Below are 24,281 nucleotides of genomic sequence, written 5' to 3' on the forward strand. Positions count from 1 at the left end.
TGTTTTCTGTCAAACCTCAACATGAATCAGCTATAGGTATACATGTATCCCCTCCTTTTTGAACCTGCTTCCCATCTCCCTCCCATCCCACCCCTCTAGGTTGATACAGAGCCCCTGTTTGAGTTTCCTGAGCCATACAGCATATTCCCATTGGCTATCTACTTTACATATGATAATGTAAGTTTCCATGATACATTTCACCCTCTCCTCCCGTCTCCCCACGTCCGTAAGTCTATTCTCTATGTCTGTTTCTCCACTGTTGCCCTGTAAATAAATTCTTCAGTACCAGTTTTCTAGATTCCATATATATGTGTTAGAATATGATGTTTATCTTTCTCTTTCTGACTTACTTCTCTCTGTATAATAGGTTCTAGGTTCATCCACCTCATTAAAACTGACTCAAATGATTTCCTTTTTATGATGTGGACCATTTTAAAGTCTTTATTGAATTTGTTACAATATTGTTTCTGCTTTTATGCTTTGTTTTTTTTTCTTTTTTTTTTTTGGCCAGGAGGCATGTGGCATCTCAGCTGTCCCACCAGGGATCAAACCCACACCCCCATATTGGAAGGTGCAGTTCTTAACCACTGGACCATCAAGGAAGTCCCAGGCCAGTTCTAAATAAAATTGAAATTATGAAAATTGTTTTTTATCCTAGTCAATTTCATCTATTTTGATTTTTCTTTAGATGTGTAATACTATTTCAAAGAACACTAGGTTTATTGTCCTCAAACTGCAATAAAATGCTTTAAATAGATTAAATGTCCAGAAAGCTAAGCCTGGTTTGGATCATGCCATATCTGGACATGTTTTATTTGCTTACACAAGTTCCTGCTCTCAAGTTAAGGCTGCTAAAGTTGTGTGTCAGGCAGTTGACAACTTGTCTTGACTATTATGCATTTATGGACTATGGAGTGAAAGAAGGTTTCTTTTAATGCAAAACCTCTATCTTTTAGAGAAAGAGAATTGCAAGGTAGGATCTTGTACAGATTACAGAAATCCTTGTGCCTCAGTTTCTTCACCTGTAAAAGGGGCTGATGAGAATACTGACCTATGAGGTGAAGTCACCAGATAGAACCTGAGTTACACTGTTAGCTATTTAATAACCCAAATGTTTTAATCTAAGTCCAAACCCTTCCTATAAGCATATATTCTGGTTTATCTTTGATGGTTAAGGCAAAAAATAGGATCATTACATTCTAATTTGTTGCTTACTTTATGCCACCAAATTTTTGTTTAAGAAAACATTTAATAAAGAGTTGTTTATTTTGATAAAATCCAATGTGACTACTCGGTAGCACTCTAATGCTTTGAATTTGGAAGATTTCAGATCATTCACCCACAACTTCTTCAGGATTCCCTGGTGGCTCAGATGGTGAAGAATCTGCCTGCAATGCAGGAGATCTGGATTTGATCCGTGGGTTGGGAAGGGAATGACACCCCACTCCAGTATTCTTGCCTGGGAAACCCCATGGAGAGCGGAGCCTGGAGGGCTATAGTTCACTGAGCAGCTAACATTTTCACTTTTCTTTTTCTTCAGGATGCCTTGTATTTTAACAACTGTTCTTAAATAGAATTACTTCTGTTCCCATCCCTAACAAGCTCCATGTAAGGAATGTCTTATTTGCCTTGGACTATGGCATGGGTTCTGACCACCCAATTTCTGCAGCAGGAACACTTTAGACAGAGAAGAGATAATAATGACAACAGTAATAATGCCAAATTTTATGTCAACCACTGTTCTAAGTACATTACATGTATTAAATCATTGAAATGTTACAACATTTTATTGTTGTTCCCATGTTATCATTGAGGAAGTTGAGATATAGAAAGACAGTGTGATAAACCCAAGGTCACACAGCTTGGTCCAGGATGGATCTGGAACCTGAAAGCGGCTGATGGCTTCAGACTCCATCCTTGCAACCTCTGATGAGAGAGCCGAGTGTACAACCAGAGAGTGAGAACTGGCTAAAAATGTATAATTCATGGAACACCCTTCCTGGCATTTCCAGTCTTTATAAAAACACTGTGTTCAATCCCACAGAGAGGCAATTAATTAATGAAGCTCTCACAGCTGTGAAACTGAGATTCAAAGCCTGGTCTCTCTGAGTTTAAACTCAAGCCCTCATGCGGACTGCAAAATGGAAGGTGAACAGAAGCCTGAAACTTTCTCTGGAAGAGCATGTGGCCCTATTGAGAGATGTTAGGAAGTTCATATTTCCTTAATTACTATGTATGCTTATCAGCTTCTCTGAAAAGAACATCACAGCTATGCCCTCCTGCACAGCAATGCATGCTGAGATTTTCAATCTGTGTGTGTGTGTGTGTGTGTGTGTGTGTGTGTGAGGGTATGTGTGTGTGTGTGCACGCGTGCGCACGCACATGCTCAGTTGCTCAGTCCTGTCTGACTGTGTGTGTGTGTGTGTGTGTGCACACGCGCGCACACACACATGCTCAGTTCTGTCTGACTCTCTAGCCTGCCAGGCTCCTCTGTCCATGGGATTTCCCAGGCAAGAATACTGTCATTTCCTCCTCCAGGGGATCTTCCTGACCCAGAGATGGAACCTACATCTCCTGCAACGGCAGGCAGATTCTTTACCAACTGCGCCACCATCTTTATACAGCCCAGTTCTGAATGGGCAATACTAGGCATCCTCACAATATTCCAGAAACTAAACAGCCTGAAATATTTTGTGAATATTCTTTCTACTTCCTGACACATGGACACAGCACAGTCAATGCAATTGTCCAAATACAGCTTAGTTGTAGATGTTTCACTACTAAGTTCATCCAATGAAACTACAGTTCCCTTGGAACTGACTTTGGAACTTGGGGTATTTACGGAAAAAAGATTGTATTGTGTGTAAATTTTCAGACTGCTAGTCGTTCGGGAGGTTTAGAATCAACCCCACTTATCCATGGTTTGGCTCTCTAAGGTTTCAGTTACCCGCTATCAACTGCAGTCCAAAAACATTAAGTGGAAAATTTCAGAAATAAATAATTCATAACTTTTCAACTGTGCACTGTTGTCAGTAGCATGGTGAAATTCCGCCCCACCTGCTCCACCCCATATGGGATGTGACTCATCCCTTTGTCTGGCGTACCTACATGGAACAAGCTACACACTGCTCTGTCACTTAGGAACCCTCTTGGTTCTGGGAAACTTTATTTTGCTTAATAAAGGCCCCAAAGCAAGAATAGTGATACTGGCAATTCAGATATTCTCTTACTGTGCCAATTTATCAGTTAAACTGTATCAAAAGTAGCTATGAATAGGAAAAATACAGCATATATAGGGCTTGGTACACTCCACAGTTTCAGGCATCCACTGGAGGTCTTGGATTGTATCCCCTGTGGATAAGGGGGCATTGTATTCTTCATTTTTCTATTAATAAAGGACTCAATTTCTTTAAGAGAAGGGAAACACGGGACTCTGAGATGTCAAATAATCCACTGCACATGAAAATTGTATCATCCATTGAAAATAGGAGTGCTCACTGAATCATCAGATTGCTTCATATGTGTAATATGGTATTATATACATGTTATACAGTATCCTGTATAACATGGTGACCAGTAGAGGATGAGATGGCTGGATGGCATCACTGACTCGATGGACACGAGTCTGAGTGAACTCTGGGAGTTGGTGATGGACAGGGAGGTCTGGCGTGCTGCGATTCATGGGGTTGCAAAGAGTCGGACACGACTGAGCAGCTGAACTGAACTGAACTGATATAGTATCCTAAGAATGCTCACTCGTGTCCAACTCACTGCAAGCCCATAGACTGTAGGCTGCCAGACTCCTCGGTCCACGGAATTCTCAGGCAAGAATACTGAAGTGGGTTGCCATTTCCTATTACAGGGAATCTTCCCCACCCAGGAATTGAATCCATGTCTCTTGTGTCTCCTGCCCTGGCAGGCAGATTTTTTTTACCACTGAGCCACGGGGAAAGCCCTATGCAGTACCACACAACCCAAAAAGTTGAGTAGGGAAGTACAGTAACACTTGGAGCTCAAGAATTGCAGAATTAAATTCAGAAACTGAGTTCATGTGTATATTATCTGCGTTAGATTGGGCTGCCCTAACACAACACCACAGACTCAGTGGCTTAACCAGCACATGTCTATTTCTCATAATTCTGGAGGCTGGACATCCAAGACGAGGATCCCAGCAAGATCAAGGTCTGGTGAGATCTTTTCCTTTCTCACCGTGGACACCAGGTCTCTTCTCTTACACAGCCACAGTCCTAAGGGATAAGGGCTCAACGCTTACCACCTCATCCAACCTTACTTTACCATCTATAGACCCCATTTCCAGATACAGATACATGGGGATTAGAACTTTTGCATTTGGGTGTGAAGGGCACAATTCTGTCCATAGCGTGATCTGAAAATGCAAGTCAAGCAGTTTCCCTAGAGGCCTGGTGTCTTGGCCCAGGACCACCTTGATTCTGTCCCATCCTGGCCCCCAGCCCAGCGTGATCGTGAGTGTGAGCTCCTCAAAGCTGAAGGAGAGGCAGCCGGGGGGAAGTGGGCAGCTGCCAGCTGGCATTCTGACTCAGCTGGAGCGGGGCTGGGGCAGCCCAGGAACTGCTGGGTGCTGGCACCTCTTGCCATACCCTGAGACTTTCTGATTTTTGTTTCCTTCCTTTAAAAAAAAAATGTGTTTAAGGATCCTCTTTAATAAGTATTTATCAGCTGTCTATTATGGGTCAAGCAGGAAATAGAAAGATGCAGAATAGGAGAGAGAGAGTCAAAAAAAATTAAAATGATTTGTTAATGTTTTGGGTCGAACAATGTTCTCCCCAAATTCATACCCTTCTTGGGAGCTCAGAATGTAACCTTATTTGGAAATAGGGTCATTGCAGATGGAATTTTTCAAAAAGCAGTCATACTGGAGTAGGTGGGCCCTTAATTCAACATAACTGGTGTCCTTATAAACAGAGAAGAGACACAGAGTCACACACATAGGAAGCCAAGTGATGACAGACAGAGAGTGGAGTGTGCATCCACAAGCTAAGGAACACCAAGGACAGCAGGAAGCACAAAACCTGGGGGAGACCCATGGAACAACCGCTCCCTTAGATGTCTCAGAGAGCACGGACTTCCTGACACCTTGACCTTGGACTTCTGGATTCCTCAACTGTGACAGAGCAAATTCCTGTTATTTTAAGCCACCAAGGCAGTGACTGTTTGGAAACTAATAGTTCTTATCAAAATAAAAGAGTAATGTAAAGGCAAATTCACTCATGATTGGGGGGAAAGATTAGTTCTACGTTAGTTATATTCTGCTGGAAGTGGCAGGAAGGGAGCAGGCAGAGATTGGAATTGATCAATCCCAGAAGAGAAGACAGATCCAAAGTCAGGATCTGCAGAAGCGATGGATGACGTCTGGCAAAGGGATGAAATGAAAAATGGAGAAAGTGAAGACTGAGAAAGGGAAGTGGTGAGGCCTGAGTTTGGGGGTCTATTCACATTTCTGAGCAGGGAAGAAAAGATGTGAACTCAAGGAAAGAGAAAGTGAAGAAACAGACAGGAGAAAGTTCCCCATGGCTGTGTAGAGGGGCGGCCAGTGGAGGAGGATGTCAGAGAGAATGTCTCAACAAGAGACACATATTAGGAAGCCTTGAGGAACCTTGACAAGGTAAGCTTCAGTAGAACGTAAGGGGCATAGACCAAATCACTACAGATTAAGAATAATGATGAGTATAGACTATTCTTTTAGCAAATTTTCCAGGGAAAAATGAATAAATGAAAGCATTGTTGTTGTTGTTCAGTGGCCAGGTTGTGTCCAACACTTTGCGACCCCGTGGACTGTAGCACACCAGGTTTCCCTATCCTTCATTATGATATGGAAGCTAGCAAAGGAGCAATCCCACTGCTGGGCATACACACCAAGGAAACCAGAGTTGAAAGAGACACATGTACCCCAATGTTCATTGCAGCACTGTTTATAATAGCCAGGACATGGAAACAATCTAGATGTCCATCAGCAGATGAATGGAAAAGAAAGCTGTGGTACATATACACAATGGAGTATTACTCGGCCATTAAAAAGAATACATTTGAATCAGTTCTAATGAGATGGATGAAACTGGAGCCTATTATACAGAGTGAAGTAAGCCAGAAAGAAAAACACCAATACAGTATACTAACACATATATATGGAATTTAGAAAGATGGTAATGATAACCCTGTATGCAAGACAGCAAAAGAGACACAGATGTATAGAATGGACTTTTAGACTCTGAGGGAGAGGGAGAGGGTGGGAGGATTTGGGAGAATGGCACTGAAACATGTATACTATCATGTAAGAAATGAATCGCCAGTCTATGTTCGATACAGGATACAGGATGCTTGGGGCTGGTGCCCGGGGATGATCCAGAGATGCTATGGGGTGGGAGGTGGGAGGGGGGTTCAGGATTGGGAACTCATGTACACCCGTGGCAGATTCATGTCAATGTATGGCAAAACCAATACAGTATTGTAAAGTAAAATAAAGTAAAAATAAAAATTTTAAAAATGAAAAAATAAAAATTTAAAAAATAAACGAAAAAAAAATTGGGGGAGCTGAGCACCTGTGTTATAAGACATACAGTAATCACTGAAGAGGTGATGGCAGAGGCCACAGTGGAGAAAACAGATGGAAACAGGTCCTAGAAAAGTCAGGGGGGTCGTGACCACAGCACTGGTTGGGAGTAGACTGGAAACAAACAGAAAAAAAAAACCCACAATGAATCCAATGTTTGAGGTAGGAGAGGTCACGGGAGAGAGCTGGTTTCAGACACAATGTAGTAAAAGATATTATTTTCTGAACATTAGAGAGTAGATCCACAAGGGGCTGGGAGTGGGCAGCCTAAGAACTAGGAAAAGCTCGGAAGCCCCTTTCAACAACACGGAAAAGAATGACAGAAATATCCAAAGATCTGGAGAGACAGTGAAGGGTAGTCAAAATTAATTGGTGTGAATGGTCAGCCAGGCTCAGCAGGCTCGGGGAGGGAGAAGACCATGATGCAACTCTCTGGACTGGGGGATTCTGCTGCTGATGGGGATGCTGAGAAGGGAAGAAGTCTGGGATGCTGGAAGTTTTACTGTCCTGTCCCATCTTCCCAGAAGTTAAACCAGAAAGGGCAGACAAGCATGGTGCCTCTGCTTGGAGCTCCTGTCACAAACATACCAAGTGAGGGACCTTCATCCACTTGGACTTGCCCAGTACATAAGAGGACGCAGCATGAAGAGTCCAGCATTATTCATGTTTATCTCAGGTCTCGGTCTTGATTTCACACTGATCTTTTATTCTGAAGGAATTCCCTGGTGGCTCAGACAGTAAAGAATCTGCCTGCAATGAAGGAGAACCAGGTTCAATCCCTGGGTTGGGAAGATCCCCTGGAGAAGGAAATGGCACCCCACTCCAGTATTCTTGCCTGGAAAATCCCATGGATGGAGGAGACTGGCAGGCTACAGTCCATGGGGTCGCAAAGAGTTGGACACGACTGAAGTGACCTCACTTTTATTTTTCTTATTCTGAGTCAAAAACTATGTTTGGAAATCTTGAATCCTACTTTCTTATACTATGGCACATTGCCCAGCAAATTTCGATTAATGACATCTGGTTTAACTTGATGATAGTGATAATAAAAACAATATTATTTATTGTCATCACTGCTGATAATATTTCATGAATGATCCTGTTAGTCTCTTCAATTTTGCTGAAATGAAACTTCACAAATGAGCAAGAGACCAGAAAATGCACTTGGGTCCAAATGACATCTGAATGACTAGGTTTACCATCTGTTTCTGAAGTCTAGAAAGAACCAAAATAACAGATAGAGAGGAGAACAGGCAGGCAATCGCTAATAGCTGAGCATAAAATGAAACTATATTGACATTCAAGTGGAGCCAGGAAAGAAACTGGGTCAATGTGCTTGGAGATATTAAAGAATTTGGGGTGAGATCTATCTATAGGCTGTGAAATATGGGTAGGAGGTGATAAAGTCCTCAAAGTATGTCTTATTCATGTGGTTTTTCCAGCCTTTGGTACTGGGCATATATGAAAAGTGATGGTTGAATTAGAAAACAAGTGAAAATGTCAAGGCACCACCATTGAAGAAGCTGCCTTGTAAGAGAAGAGTTAACACAGTTGGTCTGAGGCTGCTACCCTTGGAGAATTCCAGAAGGGTTACTACTCCCACAGTGGATAAGAGTGGCTCACTGTGCCTAAAATGTAAAAATACTGCTTATGCTGAACACCTGCTTTCCTTCTAGGAGTGTGGAATCTGGGGACATGCCAGGGACACGCCTATGTGACGAGCCCCCCCAGTAAAAACTGTGGATAGCAAGTCTTTAATGAGCTTCCTGATAGACAGCATTTCATATCCATCACTGCTCTTTGCTGGGGGAATAAGCGCACACCCTATGACTCCAGGGAGAATGAACTCTAGGAAGCTCATACCTGGTTTCCTTCTGATTCCTCCCCGGGTGCCTTTTCCCTATGCTGATTGTGCTCTGCACCTTTTCATGGTGGGAAAAACCTCAGCAGTGAGAACAGAAGGCCAGGCTGCAGGGTCTTGGGAGTCTTCCCAGTAAATAACTGAACCCTTGACACACACATCAAATTAAAATTCTATGAGATTAAATCTAAGATGAAGAAAAATAACTTGGACAGTAGTTGGCTTAGAAGGAGATTATTTAATTTGCAATTTTAGTATTCTGCTATTGTATTGTAAGGGGAACCACTGAAACCAACCTTTATCCCATGAGAAAGCTGCAGCAAGAGAAAGAGGCAGTGGCCCAGTGTTGCCCAGAGAATCACTGTCAGAGTTGTAATTGGAAGCCATATTCTCCTGGTAACACTAGGAGTAGGAAAGCAAGGGGTACTGTTGGCTGACCTAATGACTCATGCCATCATAGCAGACCAGGGATCTTACACACACACACACCCCCTCACACACACCCTCACACACACACACCCTCACACACACACACACCCTCACACACACACACACACACCCTCACACACACACACCCCCTCACACACACACACACCCTCACACACACATACTCCACAGACGCTATGGGCTAAATTTGGTACCAAACTTTCTTGTTTCTCTTTTTGTTTGTTTAAATATTATGTTAACATGCCTATTGCCATGAGACACTCTCTCTCTCAGTAGTTCAGAAGTCAGAAACATATTTTTTATTTGTTTCAGGATACGATCTACAAAGTACAGTTTCTAATTCTGAGTGTGGGAATCTGTCTTCTTCATGATGACTATCAGAAGGCTCTCTGTTTATTCTGAGTCTTTTAGGGTCTGATTACTGCGTCATTTTTAGAAAGCCAGGCTTGTGTCCATCATCAGTACGACCTCCAGCCTCACGTTATATGAGCTTTCTCCAGATCTGTAAACAACCTGGGTTTTAATTACTTCCAGGTGGCAGTAGAATAATATGTAAAAACTAATTTAGTGAGCAACTGACTTAAAAGGTAAAGTTATAATCAATTGATGGCTTTTAAAAAGCAAGAGAACAGGACCTTCCCTTCTGGTCAACTTTCACGTGGAATATATTTTTCAGTTAGCCTGATCCCCAAAATACAGCACAGTGAAAATATTACATCTCCCCACTGTTTGAATATTCCTAAATATTCACTGGAAGGACTGATGCTGAAGCTGAAGCTCCAATACTTTGGCCACCTGATGCAAAGCACCAATTCATTCTAAAAGACCTTGATGCTGGGAAAGATTGAAGGTAAAAAGAGAAGGGAGTGGCAGAGGATGAGATGGCTAGATAGCATCACCCACTCAATGGACCTGAATCTGAGCAAACTCTGGGAGATAGTGAAGAACAGGGAAGTCTGGCAGCTGTAGTCCATGGAGTCGCCGAGTCAGACACAACTTAGTGACTGAACAAAAACAGCCACCCTTTCAATTCCAGTTTGCTGCATACTTCTTGTGCTAAGAATAATTTCCAGTGTTTGAAATAAGGCTCCTATGTGCTGAAAATCAATATAGATAATAGATAGGTAGTTGGATGGATGAGTGGATAGATAGATATAAAGATATTTCTCTTATAGTTTCCATTTGGCCCTATAAATTTACTTTTAATGAGTGTTAAAGAAATGCTTCTTAATTCTGCAACTCTCTGGTACCTTAAAAATCAAAGACGAAGCTTTCAAATGACTATAGGTCTACTCCTTATATCATTTTGATGTTGATCTGATTCCTTTTGCTCATAAGCACCTTGAGGGCAGAACTGAGTCTCATTGCCATGGCAACACGAAGAGCTATCTAAGAGAATGCCTTGAAAATGCCCAGTGACTAGAAGTCAAATTAAAATGTAAGCACCTTAGAAAGAGGGGCCACAGGCTCGCAGAGCTCTGTGTGACAGGAGCAGAACAGAGCAGGCAAACACACCACCCACTGCAGCATCACTATTGCTGCCCCCAACAGCTGTGTGCCTCTCTCCATCTAAAAGAAAGTGAAAGTTGCTCAGTCGTGTCCAACTCTTTGTGACTCCTTGGACTAAACAGTCCATGGAATTCTCCAGGCTAGAATACTGGAGTGGGTAGCCTTTCCCTTCTCCAGGGGATCTTCCCAACCCAGAGATCAAACCCAGGTCTCCTGCATTGCAAGCAGATTCTTTACCAGCTGAGCCAGGAGGGAAGCCTAAAAGAAAGTCTAAATGAAAACATATCACATCAAATCTGCTTCTAGTTTTAAGCTTGCTGAAGTGTTCTTAAGACAACCTTCAGGCCTCATATATACAATATAATTATTTTCCGCATACTAAAATGCAAAGACTGTCTTAAACGATCACTTCTTTTGTGAAACCTTCCATGTCTCCCCAGGCAAAATGATTCAAAAGTGTCTGTTCATGTAATGGTTGCCCATATAGGGGCCACAGCTCTCACCTGCCACACGGAACAGTAATCTCTCCCCTGAGCTTCCCACAAGACGAAGCCATCTCTGCGGGGGGGTTGGGGGGAAACTCGGGCGGGCGATGCTCCTTAAAGCACAGCCCTGCCTTATCTGTGACGACCAGACCCAAAGACAGCAGCCAAAACTCACAACACACGTTTTTCATGCGAAGTGCTAGGCTGACATCCTTTGATATTTAATGTGGGCAGAAAATTGTTCACTTTTACTCTAAATACAGGAAGAAGATAATCATCCTTGGACTTAAACTCATTGATCCTCAGAGATGAAATTCTCCTTGAGCCATCACTAACAGAGGTGTTCAGATGGGAAATATCGGGCCAATGCGAAAGAGGGAGGCAGATTCTCCAGGAATGGGGGAACAGTAACATGTTTGCTCTTTCAATTTTCCAAATCCGGTTACCCTTGGGCTGTGTCTTTGATGTTAATGTGGCTAAACCCCCAGTGAGATTTTCAAAATTTTATCAGAGGAAACAGACGTAGAGTGCTGGGCTCTCTGACTGCCAGCCTCCCTAGTCAGGAAGAAATTCACAACAGACTATTGAGTGAAACCTGGACACAGAGTTGCGGATATTGTCCTTCTCCAGCGGGGTCCTACATATCCATCTTCATATCAACAATACCCCCTGAAGCCCATCCCTCCTCAGAGTACATTTTTATTGGGCTACATTCATATCTGATAGTCAAAGGTTCTCATTTTTGCTTAGAGGATGAGAAGTGATAAGGGTGCTTTAAAAATGCCTTCAGACCTCATCACGCTTGCTTTTCCTGGCTTATTTCAGAAAGGCAGTAAGACAAGAACCATCATATTAAAAGAGGACACTACATGCCAGGTATGTGGCTGAGATTTTTTTCTCTCCACACAATTGCTAGCCTCTCATCAGGGTCCTGGGTTCAAGCCCCATGTTGGGTGCATGCTTTTGGGGTCTTCTCTGGTAGCTCAGATGGTAAAGAATCTACCTGCAATGCGGGAGACCCAGGTTCCAACCCTGGGTCAGGAAGATCCCCTGGAGAAGGGCAATGCAACGGGCTGCAGTCAGTATTCTTGCCTGGAGAATCCTATGGACAGAGGAACCTGGTGGGTTACAGTCCACAGGATCGGACACAAATGAGTGACTAACGCTTTCACTTTCATCTTTCACTGTGCCAGAGTCTGAGGGTCAAGGTCAACCATGGGGTGTCCTGTGGCTCAGGTGAGGAGCCCAGGTAGACCACAGAGCAGAGGATAAAGCAACATCGGACACAAGGCGCCCTTCCTCCCCAGGGAGACTGAGATTCCTTCTTGCCACCTGTTTCAGCTCTGCTGCTATAACAAAGTACACAAAATGTCAAAAACAGACATTTACTCTTGACAGTTCTGGACACGGGAAGTTGGAGGTTAGAGTGCTGGCATGGTTGGGGGGTGGTGAGGGCCCTCTTGGTTTCTGGGATGCAGACAGCCACCTTCACACCCTGTGTTCACGTGTTGCAAAAGAGTTCCATTCTCCTCTTACAAGGTCATTAATCCCACCATGGGGGGGACCCAATCCCTCAGGACCTCACCTAACCCTAATCACCTTCCAAAGGCCTCCCCTCCCAACACCATCTCAGCAGGTGAGGACTTCAACGTGGATTTGGAGTGGGGGGCAGGATGCAAACATTCAGCTTATAACTGAATTCCTTTCAAAGACTGATCAAAATATTAATGAACTCATTTACATTCTTAACATCAGTGACATAATGAACTCACACAACAAAAAGGTGCAACTTGATCCCTGAGTCCACATTTGGGCCAACTCTGACCTCCCCTGGGAAGAAATTGGTGTATGACCTCACGTGCATGAAGCTAGTGACACCATGGTACATGTGCACGTGCTAAGTTGCTTCCATCATGTTCAACTCTTTGCAACCCCATGGACCATAGCACACCAGGCTCCTCGGTCTATGGGATTCTTCAGGCAAGAATACTGGAGTGGGTTCCTAAGCCCCACTCCAGGAGTGACACCATGGTAGAAATGGCCAATGACACCATGCCGCTCCTGTGGAAATGCTGATAGACCTTGGGTGGTATACTCACCCCTAAAAGGATGTAACCCAGCCTTATTCTTTCAGCCTTATTTACCCAAGATGAAGGGCAAGATTAGTATGTTGTGCCAATAGAAGCCATTTTGTTTATTTTTATAGGAATATACCCATCTTAAATTTCTTTTTCATTTCAAAGAAATGCCTGGACAATAGATACCCATTTAAATTAGCCAAGATTTCCCAAGAGACCCAGCCTTGAGCCCCAAGACTCACCTGTTAACAGCAGACCTTTGCTACTCTGCTTCCCCTAGGGGTACTCTGGCCCCATGGGGCTGAGCAGTGGCTCCCAAACATCACCATGGTGGATGGACAGGGCTCACCTGCACAGCTGCTTCACTCTCTCCTGATTGCTCTCAGCTCTGAAGGCAGCCCCACCAGCCCCCTCTGACCCACCCCTGACCTCACTGCACTAGGAGTTATATGCGTGCCAGCATCCCCTCCACTCACCAGATATAAAACTCCTCTCATTTTAGTTTCATTAGGCACATGTTGGCAGAAGAAAAAAGTCTCTTCACATAGATTACAAAAAGGTGAAACATGAATGAAAGCATACCATTAATTAAAGGTATCTGGGAAACACAAGAATAGATATACATGTTTATATAGACACAGATATAGATACAGATTTGAGGAGGAAATGGCAACCCATTGTAGCATGCTTGCTTGGAAAATTCAATGGACAGAGGAGCCTGGCGGGCTATAGTCCATGGGGTCACAAAGAGTTGGACATAACTTAGTGACTGAGCATAGATGTAGATATATAACCTCATGGTAGGTATTTCTATTTCTCACCCAGATTTCCAGTTCTCTCCTTTCAGCCACATGCCCCATTAAATTCAGACATGGCCATGTGACTTGCTTCATCAAATAAATGTAACAGAAGCGACATCTGTCACCTCCAAGGAGAAGTGCTTAGAGGCAGCTTGTCACTCTCCCTGGCTCTCTTCCTCTTCTAGGGCAGACGCTGAGGTTGCACATTTGATGGTGGCTATAAGGTGGTAGGGGATCCCTGAGCTTAGGCCCTCGAGTGTGGGAGGTTTCACACATCACACCAATTTCTCCCCTTCCCTGAACCCACAAACCCTTGCCATGCACATCTGAATGTTCCTGACTCCAATTTGGGGCTCAGCCAGACTAACTTGTCATCAAGCTTCTCCATCTGTGGTCAAGAAACTAAAATGACCTCTAAAGTAAAGCAGTTAAGATCATTAAACAATCAAAATTAGCAAATAAAACAGTACAGGTGAGTCTCTATTCTGATTATTGCAATCACATTTAAGTCTTAAGCTCAGTATTTTTTTTCAATACTGTAAGTTAACAAATTACTATGATTAATAAACATACTAGCAAGGAATTTATTGTTCAGTGAAGTGTGAGGGACTTTAAATTCACTATAAGATAATATTAAAGAAAGCCAAAAACATCAATTATCCCCTAGAGTTCACTGTAATGCACGATAAAAATGAAAAATTAAATTTTTGATTTGGAGTTTGTACTAGTTTAATGATTTGTTAACGGTCCTAGTGGTAATAGTGACCTATGCTACCTAGCAAATCAATATTATTGACAAGTAACACAAACGCTCTTTCACCATGGGGGTTTAGCTCCAGTTTCCTATCTCTATAAACTGACACAAAGTTGGTGGCATTCAATAGTGACATTAGAATGTGTGCACGGGCATACACTCACTCACACACGTGTGCACAAGGACATGTAAAGAAAACCAATCATTTATAACCCATTATGTCACATTCAGTGCTCATCACGACAATTTTCCAAAAGCATCTAATAGGCATTATCCAAAGATGTGCAACACAGGAAAACTGAGCCAAGTTCTGCATGGCTTTTCAATTAAGTTGCAAGGAGCAAGAACTCAGCTTAAAAACCATGAGAAAAGTAGAACCACAATGTCTTCGAGGTTAGACTTCAGCGGTATCTTTTCTAAATACCAAAAGTAAACCAGTAAGCTATTTATGTACATATCTATCTATCTACCTATCTATCTGTATGTATTTCAGCCACTGACTACATATCCCAAATAAAATCTTAAAGAGGCCAGAGATATCACATGACTCTGAAGACACTTGAAAGGCTGAGCATAGCGTAAAATCAGGATTTCCATTTTCCAGATTACAGAGAATATAAGGATATCAGTTCTGAGGTTTCTCACAGATAACAACAATCCTCTATTTCTATTCCCAGCAGCAGAAATAAAACCAAAATGTTTCCTTGGTAACTTGGAAACCAAAAGTAACTCAATGACTATACACATAATGCAAGGAACAAGTTTCTATCCATCAGTCAATTCACTGGAGCCTATGAATCCAGCCATACAAACCGAAAGAAAACACTGATACCACGTTTAATCGAAAACAGCGTCAACTTGAAGCACACACATTCTTCATTACAGTGCGCGAATACATGGAGACCCGATTCGTTATCCAGAAGGAGCTGTGCGCAGGACAGCCTGGCGCCCCGCCTGGCCCGAGGAAGCCCACACCCTACCTGAGATGAGTGACACGGTGTCTTTCTCCCATGAGACCACGGCGATGTAGGCCTCCACCGAGGAGGGGATAATGCACTTGAAGACCGCGACATTGCCTCTCATGGTTTTCTGGTCCTCCACACGGACTGTATAGGGCTCCCGTAAAACTGGAAGGTAAGAAGAGGACCCTGGTCACACACACAGGCTCATTCTCAGACGATCTATACACACTGTATCTTTCACATATCAACTGCATCAAGTATAATATTTACTGGAAAAAAATTAAGAAACCTGTATCTCATGTCTTAAAAGACTTTCAGTCTCTTAATAATAAACTACATTAAGAACTAAAGGGCATGTGTATATCTAAGAACAGTTTATCTTAATTGAGTTGTTTGCCACACCGATTGTTAAACACGTCAAGGGAGTCTTTTCAAGAAGGGTGGTTGATCCCTAGAAATTATTAAAGATACACCCATAGTGTAAAGACTTCTTAAATAAATGCTCTGTAAGAATTATATTCTTAAATATATATTACTGTCACACACAAAATAAAACCATTATTGAAAGTATCCTTCCCTGGCCTCTTATGGAAAGATGTTGCCTTTTTTTTTTTTTTTTTTTTGAAGCCAAGAAAAAAAGGTAGATATTTGTTTAATCTCACAATTATTTCCCATTGTGGAATTAAATGGAATTAAAAGTAACGGAAGAAATCACAAATAATGATTGAAATATTAAACAAGATATAGGTAGTATCCTTTCAGTTGAAATTAACAGCATATACAATTACTTACTTGACTGAGACAGTAAGAAATTGTATTGTTTCATGAAACTGGAGTCTGGAATTGCCAAGCATTGACATAATCCAGTGAGCCCAGCTCCTTTTCTTTGTGATTAGTATATCCTCACCCACCTATGTTGGCTTCATCTGTCAACAAATTCCTCTGGTGTTGGGAAGATGAATATAGTAGGTCAAGGTTTCATAGCTGCAAACCCTCTTATCTTTAACCCCCAGAAAGCAAAGGCTGTGTGCTACCATTATATCAGAAAACATAACCGAGGAGAAGCAGGAGTGAGGGAAAATGAGAGTGAGGCAGCAACGGCTGCTGCTGCTAAGTTGCGTCAGTCGTGTCCGACTCTGTGCGACCCCATAGAGGGCAGCCCACCAGGCTCCCCCGTCCCTGGGATTCTCCGGGCAAGAACACTGGAGTGGGTTGCCATTTCCTTCTCCAATGCATGAAAGTGAAAAGGGAAAGGGAAGTCGCTCAGTCATGTCTGACTCAGCGACCCCATGGACTGCAGCCTACCAGGCTCCTCCGTCCATGGGATTTTCCAGGCAAGAGTACTGGAGTGGGGTGCCATTGCCTTCTCCGAGGCAGCAACGGAGGAAGCGTCAATTATCAAGCTGACTTTTGCTTGGTATCAAGCGTCACTGATCGCTTGACTTTTTCGTACACTTGACCCACCAAGAGGTTACAGACACATTTATATCTCGGGATTGGCCTTCAAGACAGAAGGATCTTAAGAGCATTTACCTGCCGCTTCTCTCAAGGGTCAAAGGGTTACCCAACATAGGGGAAATTCCCCTAAACTTCCAGGCTGTACACATGTGTTACTGAGCAAGTCCCACGTCATCTCATGCTTCCACATCCACAGGGAAGACCGAGTTCTGTGTGGATCTGTATATTCCTTTTGGGCGGTCAGGGACTCCTGCCCACTCTCAGCGGGTGCTCTGTGAGATCCCCTGCATCTGAAGAGGTATTCCTGACGCATGCGTGGAGAGAGGAGTACGCCCCCTCCACCTGCTCCTCCGCCATATTGTCTTCCTCCGAGATAGCCATTGTTAAGTTTCTCACGTTGTCTACCAGAAAAATATTTATGACAATGCCAGAATAATATCTGTGTGTACACACATGTGTGTACATGTGGACTTTCAAAAATTCACACAAATGGTAATATATAAAAATAGGAGCCTTGCTTTTTTCCCCCTTAATCCAATCTTCCTACGTTCTGTTAAACATCTGCCTAAGAGTCCATTGACAAGGTATATCATAATGGCTTTAAATAATGCCTCCTGAATGAATATGTAAAGTTGTTTTTAGTTATTTACTGTTATGAATAACTGATCATGAACATTAGTATGCATTCATCTTGGTTGGTTGGTTTTGGAGCATATTATTATCAACAATTCCTAGAATTAGAATTGCTGGGCCAAAGAGTGTATTTTTAATTTTGAAAATTTTCCTCTTAAAAGGTTCTGTCATTTACCTTCCTTTCAACAGTGTGAGCAGGGGTTCAGCACATGCTCACCAATAATGGGTGTTAACCAACTTGTTAGTTTGTTAAGAAAAAGTATCTTGTTTAGATGTGTATTTATCAATTATTAATTATGGCATTGCTCATTTGTTGTTAATTATAAGTGATGTTGAGCCAATTAAGCTAGCATTTTCTCCTTTCCACGGCAATTTTTCTTCAACAAACAAACAACACCTGGATCTTTTCTTGTGCTCTGTCCTTCTCCTTGTTCCCTCAAATGCAATCAGTTGCATGGCCTGTGGATTGTCTCCCACACTCCTGCTGCTCCCCTAGTTCAAGTGTTCACGATCTTTCACTGGATAATGGTAGTGCCAGGAGGAGATGCTGTTCATTTAGTTTCCTGGATTCCTTCTTATTGTGTTAACTTAGTTGTAGCACTTCCCGTGTGTCTTTATTTCAAGCAGTCTGTTCATTCAGTTATCTTCTAGTTAAGGCAGATTAGAAGAAGGTTTAAGTGATATGTGTGGGTAGGTATATATATATATATATATGGTGTGAAGAAATGAATAGGACCAAAGACATTTAAAGGCATAACCTTATTTATGAGAAATTATTATTTGCTGGCTCTTGAAGGCAAAAGAACAAAATCTGTGAATATCTGTAATTGAATCTTGATACTGTTTTCTTCCTTTTTCAGAGTGTTTACTTGCTGATTCTTCAAATGATTTTTTTTAAAGCTTCAAAACTAAAAGGTTATAAGTCTTAAAAACTCTAAATGTTTAGAGCTTTGCTGAACTTTTAAATGTTATAATCTATAAAGCATTTAATAAATTTTCTCATTACTGTACATGAAAAAAAAACCAGTTTATCTAACCTCTAAATGTACCCAGATGTGAGTAGTTTTTGTTCATTTTGCTTTGTTTTCTTAACATTGGAGTATAGTTGATTAACAATCTTTTATTACTTTCAAGTGTACAACAAAGAGGCTCAGCCAAAAATATGCATGGATCTATTTTTTTCAAATTCTTTTCCCAGTTATGCTGTTATAGAATATTGAGGAGAGTTCCTTTTGCTATACAGTAGGTCCTTGTTGGTTATCCATGGATAGACCTAAAGACTGTCATACTGAGTAAGTCAGAGAGAAAGGGAAATATCATATGATGATGCTTATAGTGGAATCTAACTAAGAAAATGATACAAGTGAAAGTGAAAATGTTAGTTGCTCAGTTTCATGTCTGACTCTTTGCAACTCCATGGACTGTAGCCTCGCAGTCTCCTCTATCCATGGAATTCTCCAGGCAAGAATACTAGAGTGGGTTGCCATTCCCTTCCCTAGGGGATCTTCCTCACACAGGGATGGAACTCACTTCTCCTGCATTGGTAGGCAGATTCTTACTAAGCCACCTGGAATGCAGCCACACCACTACATTTTTTTTAAAAAAAGGGAAGTAGTTTCTTAAACTGGAGTTATAATGATAGGAAACTTCCATGTCCTGTGAGGAACAAGGAAAAAAATTTCAGACTATGAACAGAAAGGATTTTTTAAAAAATCAAAAAAGGCAGCCTCTCCTGGGAATCCTTAAAACTATGTGATAATTATAATAACTCTTTGCAAGTGAATTTCTGACAGTGGCGAAGCAGTTTGGGAAATGATGGTTCTGCTTCCTGTCACTTAGGCAATGATGCTGATAATGGAGCCTGACCAGGCACTCCCAACAACAGACATGGCCCAGCGAAAGCTCAGGGGACTTCCACAAGCTAGCTGTCTAGGCCAGAAGAAGGGGTGCTGGGGGCCAGTGCCCACCCCGCAAGCCCAACCGCCCAGGTTCAAATCCAGGCCCTACCACTTTACAGTGAGCAAGTTTTCTTCATATCTATTTAATGACAATTTTGATTAAAAAAAAATAACTACCAAGTAAGTCAATGGTGATGACTCAAACAGTTAATGTTGATAAAGCTCCCAGAACCATGCCTGCTGTGAAGAGTTTGGATAAAGCTACTTGGATCCACACCATCTCCCATCTGTCCAGAAGACCCCTGCCTCCAGGATAAGGAGACTTCAGTGTGTCTAATCCAGGTTATGCCTCCTTCCACGTCTGTAAACCTGGGTGAAAGCCTTACTTCTCCAGAGTTTTATTTCCTCACATTTAAAATGAGGGGGTTGGGATAGCAAGATTCAAATTCTGAATTCTGTGAAGTCTATGATTTTTCTAAGATATCCATGGAGACAACTTATCTTACCCTTCAATGAGCTCTCTTAAAGTTTTAGTCATTTATTGGACAAGTCTGAGTCAAGAAAACTGGCCAGGAAATTAACTTCAAAAGAAATAAATATACTGACTGCTTTAAGAATGAGTGTGAAAGGAAATCTCCTAATAGGCAGTTGTAAGCAATGCTCTAGAAAAAGCGCTTTTAAGATTAGTGCTAGCTCTGCGATATGCAAAGGATTTTAGTATTAGAGTGTCATTATCAGGGCTTCTCTGGTGGCTCAGTGGTAGAGAATCCACCTCCAAGCCAGAGATGAGGGTTTGATCCCTGGGTCGGGAAGATGTCCTGCAGAAGGAAATGGCAACCCACTCCAGTATTCTTGCCTGGGAAATCTCATGGACAGAGGAGCCTGGAGGGCTCTAGTCCATGGGGTCCCAAGAGTCAGACGTGGCTTAGTGACAACAACAATAAAAGTCATTATTAAGAGAATTCAGAAGAGGATAGCTCCCAGTCTTGCTTTTTAGTATTAACATTTAATATTTTCCTAACTTGAGAATTTTTTCATTCCTATCCCAAACCAGAGAGATTGTCAGAAGCTTAGGCATCTTCTGCACTCTTTGTGTGGTGTGATGTGATGGTCCAGGTGGTAGTGCCACACCTGCAGGGGGTTCACTGGGCAATCATTCAGAGTACCCGAGGGCCTGACCTCAGAAATGTCACTGCTATACACAGGGTAGGAAACTGACTTTGTACAGAAAAACGCCTTGATAAATAGCCCTCTTGGAAGAGAGGAAGTCTAAAATCATAAATTGGAAAGAGACAACAGATGAATTCATCAAACTCATCAATGAATGAGAATCTGGTCTCAGTGGGAGAGTACAAGACAGAAAATAGGAAAATGAGCAGAGAACAGAAGAGAACGGGGGACTGGACAGGGTGGCAAAAAGCCCACAGAAAGAACCCATTATCCCAAGGATGGGGTCACCTAAGAATGTGTAAGAGTCAAATTTAAGTTTGGGTGTCTGCTGATGTCTATTTCTAAGCTGCAAAATCACTCCATCTCCCCAAAGCTTCAATAAACAAATGGCAACAAGTGGTGAACAAATGGTGGGGGAATTTCTAATGGGAATCAAGGAAAGGAGTCTCAGACAGGAAAGGGCAGGGACAAGGAACATGCCCAGGGAGAGATGGAAGGGTCTTCCCTCCAGGCATGCACTTATGCATGAAGCTGCATTCCTGGAACCACAACTTAGAGTGACCAGCTGGGCACCTTCTCTGTTATTACCCACAGTCATCTCCTGGATCCCCTCGTTCATGGAACCCACATAGTACCATGGAGCACCCTCTTCTCTGAGCTCCCCAGAGGCCTCACTAGCATCAGGACCACTGCAGCCTTCAGAGTTTACAATTTCTGTGATGCTGCCTCCTCCCCATATCCCAGGCCAGACCCAGGGATGTATCTTTTCAAAGCAGGGATATAACTATGGTGCATTGAACCCCATCCAGCTCAGAGAGAATGGGACATGGAAGGAAATTCTCCACTCCCCTCACTAGATTAGTCACTCCACAAGCACAGACCATGCATCCAGTATTTTACAAAACTATCTTAGAACATTTAACAATGCTTGGCATACACTAAGGCATTTCTACTAACTACTTGATAAATTGATATAGAAAAAAACAGAGCTTCCCTTTTGAAAGTCTTTCTAACCTTACTGTAGATAATACATGCATCAACATTTGAATGTATAGCCATTATCTATTGTTTTAAAAAAAGTGTCTTGGGTTTTCATTAGAGAGCTCTGTCATATTAATGGAAATATGTTTGTTTCTGGGGAGACCATAATTTACAAGGTCATGCTTATCTATTGGGACATACCTCTTATGGTAAAATAAAATTCTTCTGAGGACATCATAACCCTCCCAAGAGAATTGTGTAGAGTCGGACACGACTGAGCGACTTCACTTTCACTTTTCACTTTCATGCGTTGGAGAAGGAAATGGCAACCCACTCCAGTGTTCTTGCCCGGAGAATCCCAGGGACGGGGGAGCCTGGTGGGCTGCCGTCTCTGGGGTCGCACAGAGTCGGACACGACTGTCGCAACTTAGCAGCATCAGCAGCAGTCTTCAATCTACATCCAACTACCACTAACCATGGTCATTCTTAAATATCTGCACCAGATTGGTTCTTGGACCCCAACCTCTGCAGATACCACATGCCATGGATGCTCAAATCTCTTATATATTGATACTATGACATAGTACACTCAGCCCTCCCCATCTGAAGATCTGGGACCCAAGTATACTGAGGGTTGACTGTATAACAGAAACTAGGCAAGAAACCCAAAACTGGCAAAAAGTAACTATTGCTTTAAACATGATTGGTGTGTCCTTTACAAGGTGGTGTTACTCAAGTATTGTGCTTTGTGTCCTAGGTTGGGATCTTCCCAGGAGCAGACCCTGAGAAGAGGGAAACTCTGAACATAACTTATACCTCAGAGCCACTGCACCTCATGCCAGGAGCTAGGACTTTGTATTCTGACAGCTTGGGGCTGGTTCCAAGGGCCCAAGAGCATTGCATTACCAGGCCCTTTCCACTCTCTGTGTTCAGGATTGCCAGGGCATATGCAATCCTCTGAAAACTATAAATCCAAGTTCTCAGCCACAAGCCTGCAGACCTGGGGGATCTGACTCTCAACAGCATCCACTACAGTCAGTTCAGTGTCCCTTGATCACTCTACAAGCTGTAAAATCCTTCCCTAAGATGTAATATCATAGCAGGGTCAGAGAGAGAGGATCTATAGTGATATGACTTTGGGGCAAAACCAGGCACATACACGGAGCAAGGGACCACACAGCTAATGTGCATTAATCCAACCCTCAATGTTAGACTTCATTCTTTAAAGTGGAAAAACCCTTTAAATGCAAATGATTAGTAAATAAGGAAGAACCCCATACCCTTCATTAATCTATGAAGATTAATTTAACCACAGGGGGCCAACTACATAATTTGTGGGGCCTAGAGCAAGATGAAAATCCAAGGCCCTTATTTAGAAAGAAGGGAAAAGTTAAACATATGAATAAAATAAGAGCTTCCCAGGTGGCTTTGTAGTAAATAATCCACCTGCCAATGCAGCAGATGTAGGTTCAATCCCTGGATCAGGAAGATTCTCTGGAGAAGGAAATGGCAACCTATTCCAGTATTCTTGCCTGGAAAATTCCATGGACAGAGGAGCCCGGCAGGCTATAGTCAATGGGTTCACAAGGAGCTGGATATGACTTAGTGACTGAACAACATTAATAAAATATAAAATGCTTTCTTTCTTCTATGGTCTTGCTGTCAACTTTTTTTCTACTTTCTTTGCACTCCCTGGGATGCAGGGATCATTGATGGTCAAGTTAAGATGCTTATAGGCTCCCAGAACCCACTCCATGACTCAGCACACACAGCCCACCAGCTGCAGGGCCGCTTCCTGCCAGTTGTTGGGTTGAGGCACCATGTCACAGCCAGGGATGAGAAAGTTAATCTCCCCTTCCCATACCCATGGTGCCCCAACCCGTAGTGGAAAAATGATGCCTAAGGGACTGCAATCTCAGTGTCTGGACACTCTTGGTTTCTGGATGGGAGGTCGACAAGAGGCTCACCGTCAGCGAGTTACTTGCTAATGCACTGTGGTGCTGCTGCTGGGGCAGAGACAGGCTCCATCACACTTCAGATCATACACTCACTCCACCCACACTTGTCCAGGCCTCCACAAGGAGGCAGGATTCCAGTGTTTGCTCGACAGGGCAATGAGGAAGAGGCTGGGAAAGGCTCAGCGTACCAGGGATCACAGGGGCAGCAGGGGTCATTGGATGTGGCTAGGGAGGTGGAGGCAAAATGGGGATTGGGGCACCAAGAACTTCAGGAGAGGTGGCTGAGAACCCATCCCAGAGGGTGGCAAGGGGTGGGACCCTACGAAAGCTGAAACATAGCTTAAACTCCCTACATGCCTCAGGAGCATGTCCCATGGCCCCAAAACACTTCCCCCAGAAATGGAAAGAGAAAAACATTTATATTTCAAGACAGCAACAGCAGAGCTTTAAGCTTGAGGACAAGGCCCTCAGAACTGGGCCCTGTGTGGCTGGCCCCATCCCATGAAGTCAGCCCTGATCCCAGTATGTCTATGAAAGAATCAGAGGATGGTGGAAGATGGGATAGAGGGGATTAAGGAGAAAGTTTGGAGAACTGGACGTTGCCAAGGAAGGCAGGTCCTTTCCTGAAGGCTGGATTCAGACTATTCCTAACCCCTTTGATCCCTGGGTCTGAAGAGGCAAAACATAAACAAATGCCC

General features: G+C 42.9%; 1 protein-coding gene across 1 annotated transcript in view; it reads right to left on the reverse strand.

Annotated features, from left to right (window-relative positions):
* DSCAM (DS cell adhesion molecule) overlaps nt 1-24,281 on the reverse strand; it is a 678,525-nt gene that overhangs the window by 641,218 nt on the left and 13,026 nt on the right. Inside the window, exon 3 of the mRNA XM_052645681.1 lies at nt 15,504-15,650. Within this exon, the coding sequence (XP_052501641.1) occupies nt 15,504-15,650 (147 nt within the window). The remainder of the gene's footprint in view (nt 1-15,503; nt 15,651-24,281) is intronic.

Source organism: Budorcas taxicolor, chromosome 1, assembly GCF_023091745.1.
Source record: "Budorcas taxicolor isolate Tak-1 chromosome 1, Takin1.1, whole genome shotgun sequence".
In the NCBI taxonomy this organism is placed as follows: domain Eukaryota; kingdom Metazoa; phylum Chordata; class Mammalia; order Artiodactyla; family Bovidae; genus Budorcas; species Budorcas taxicolor.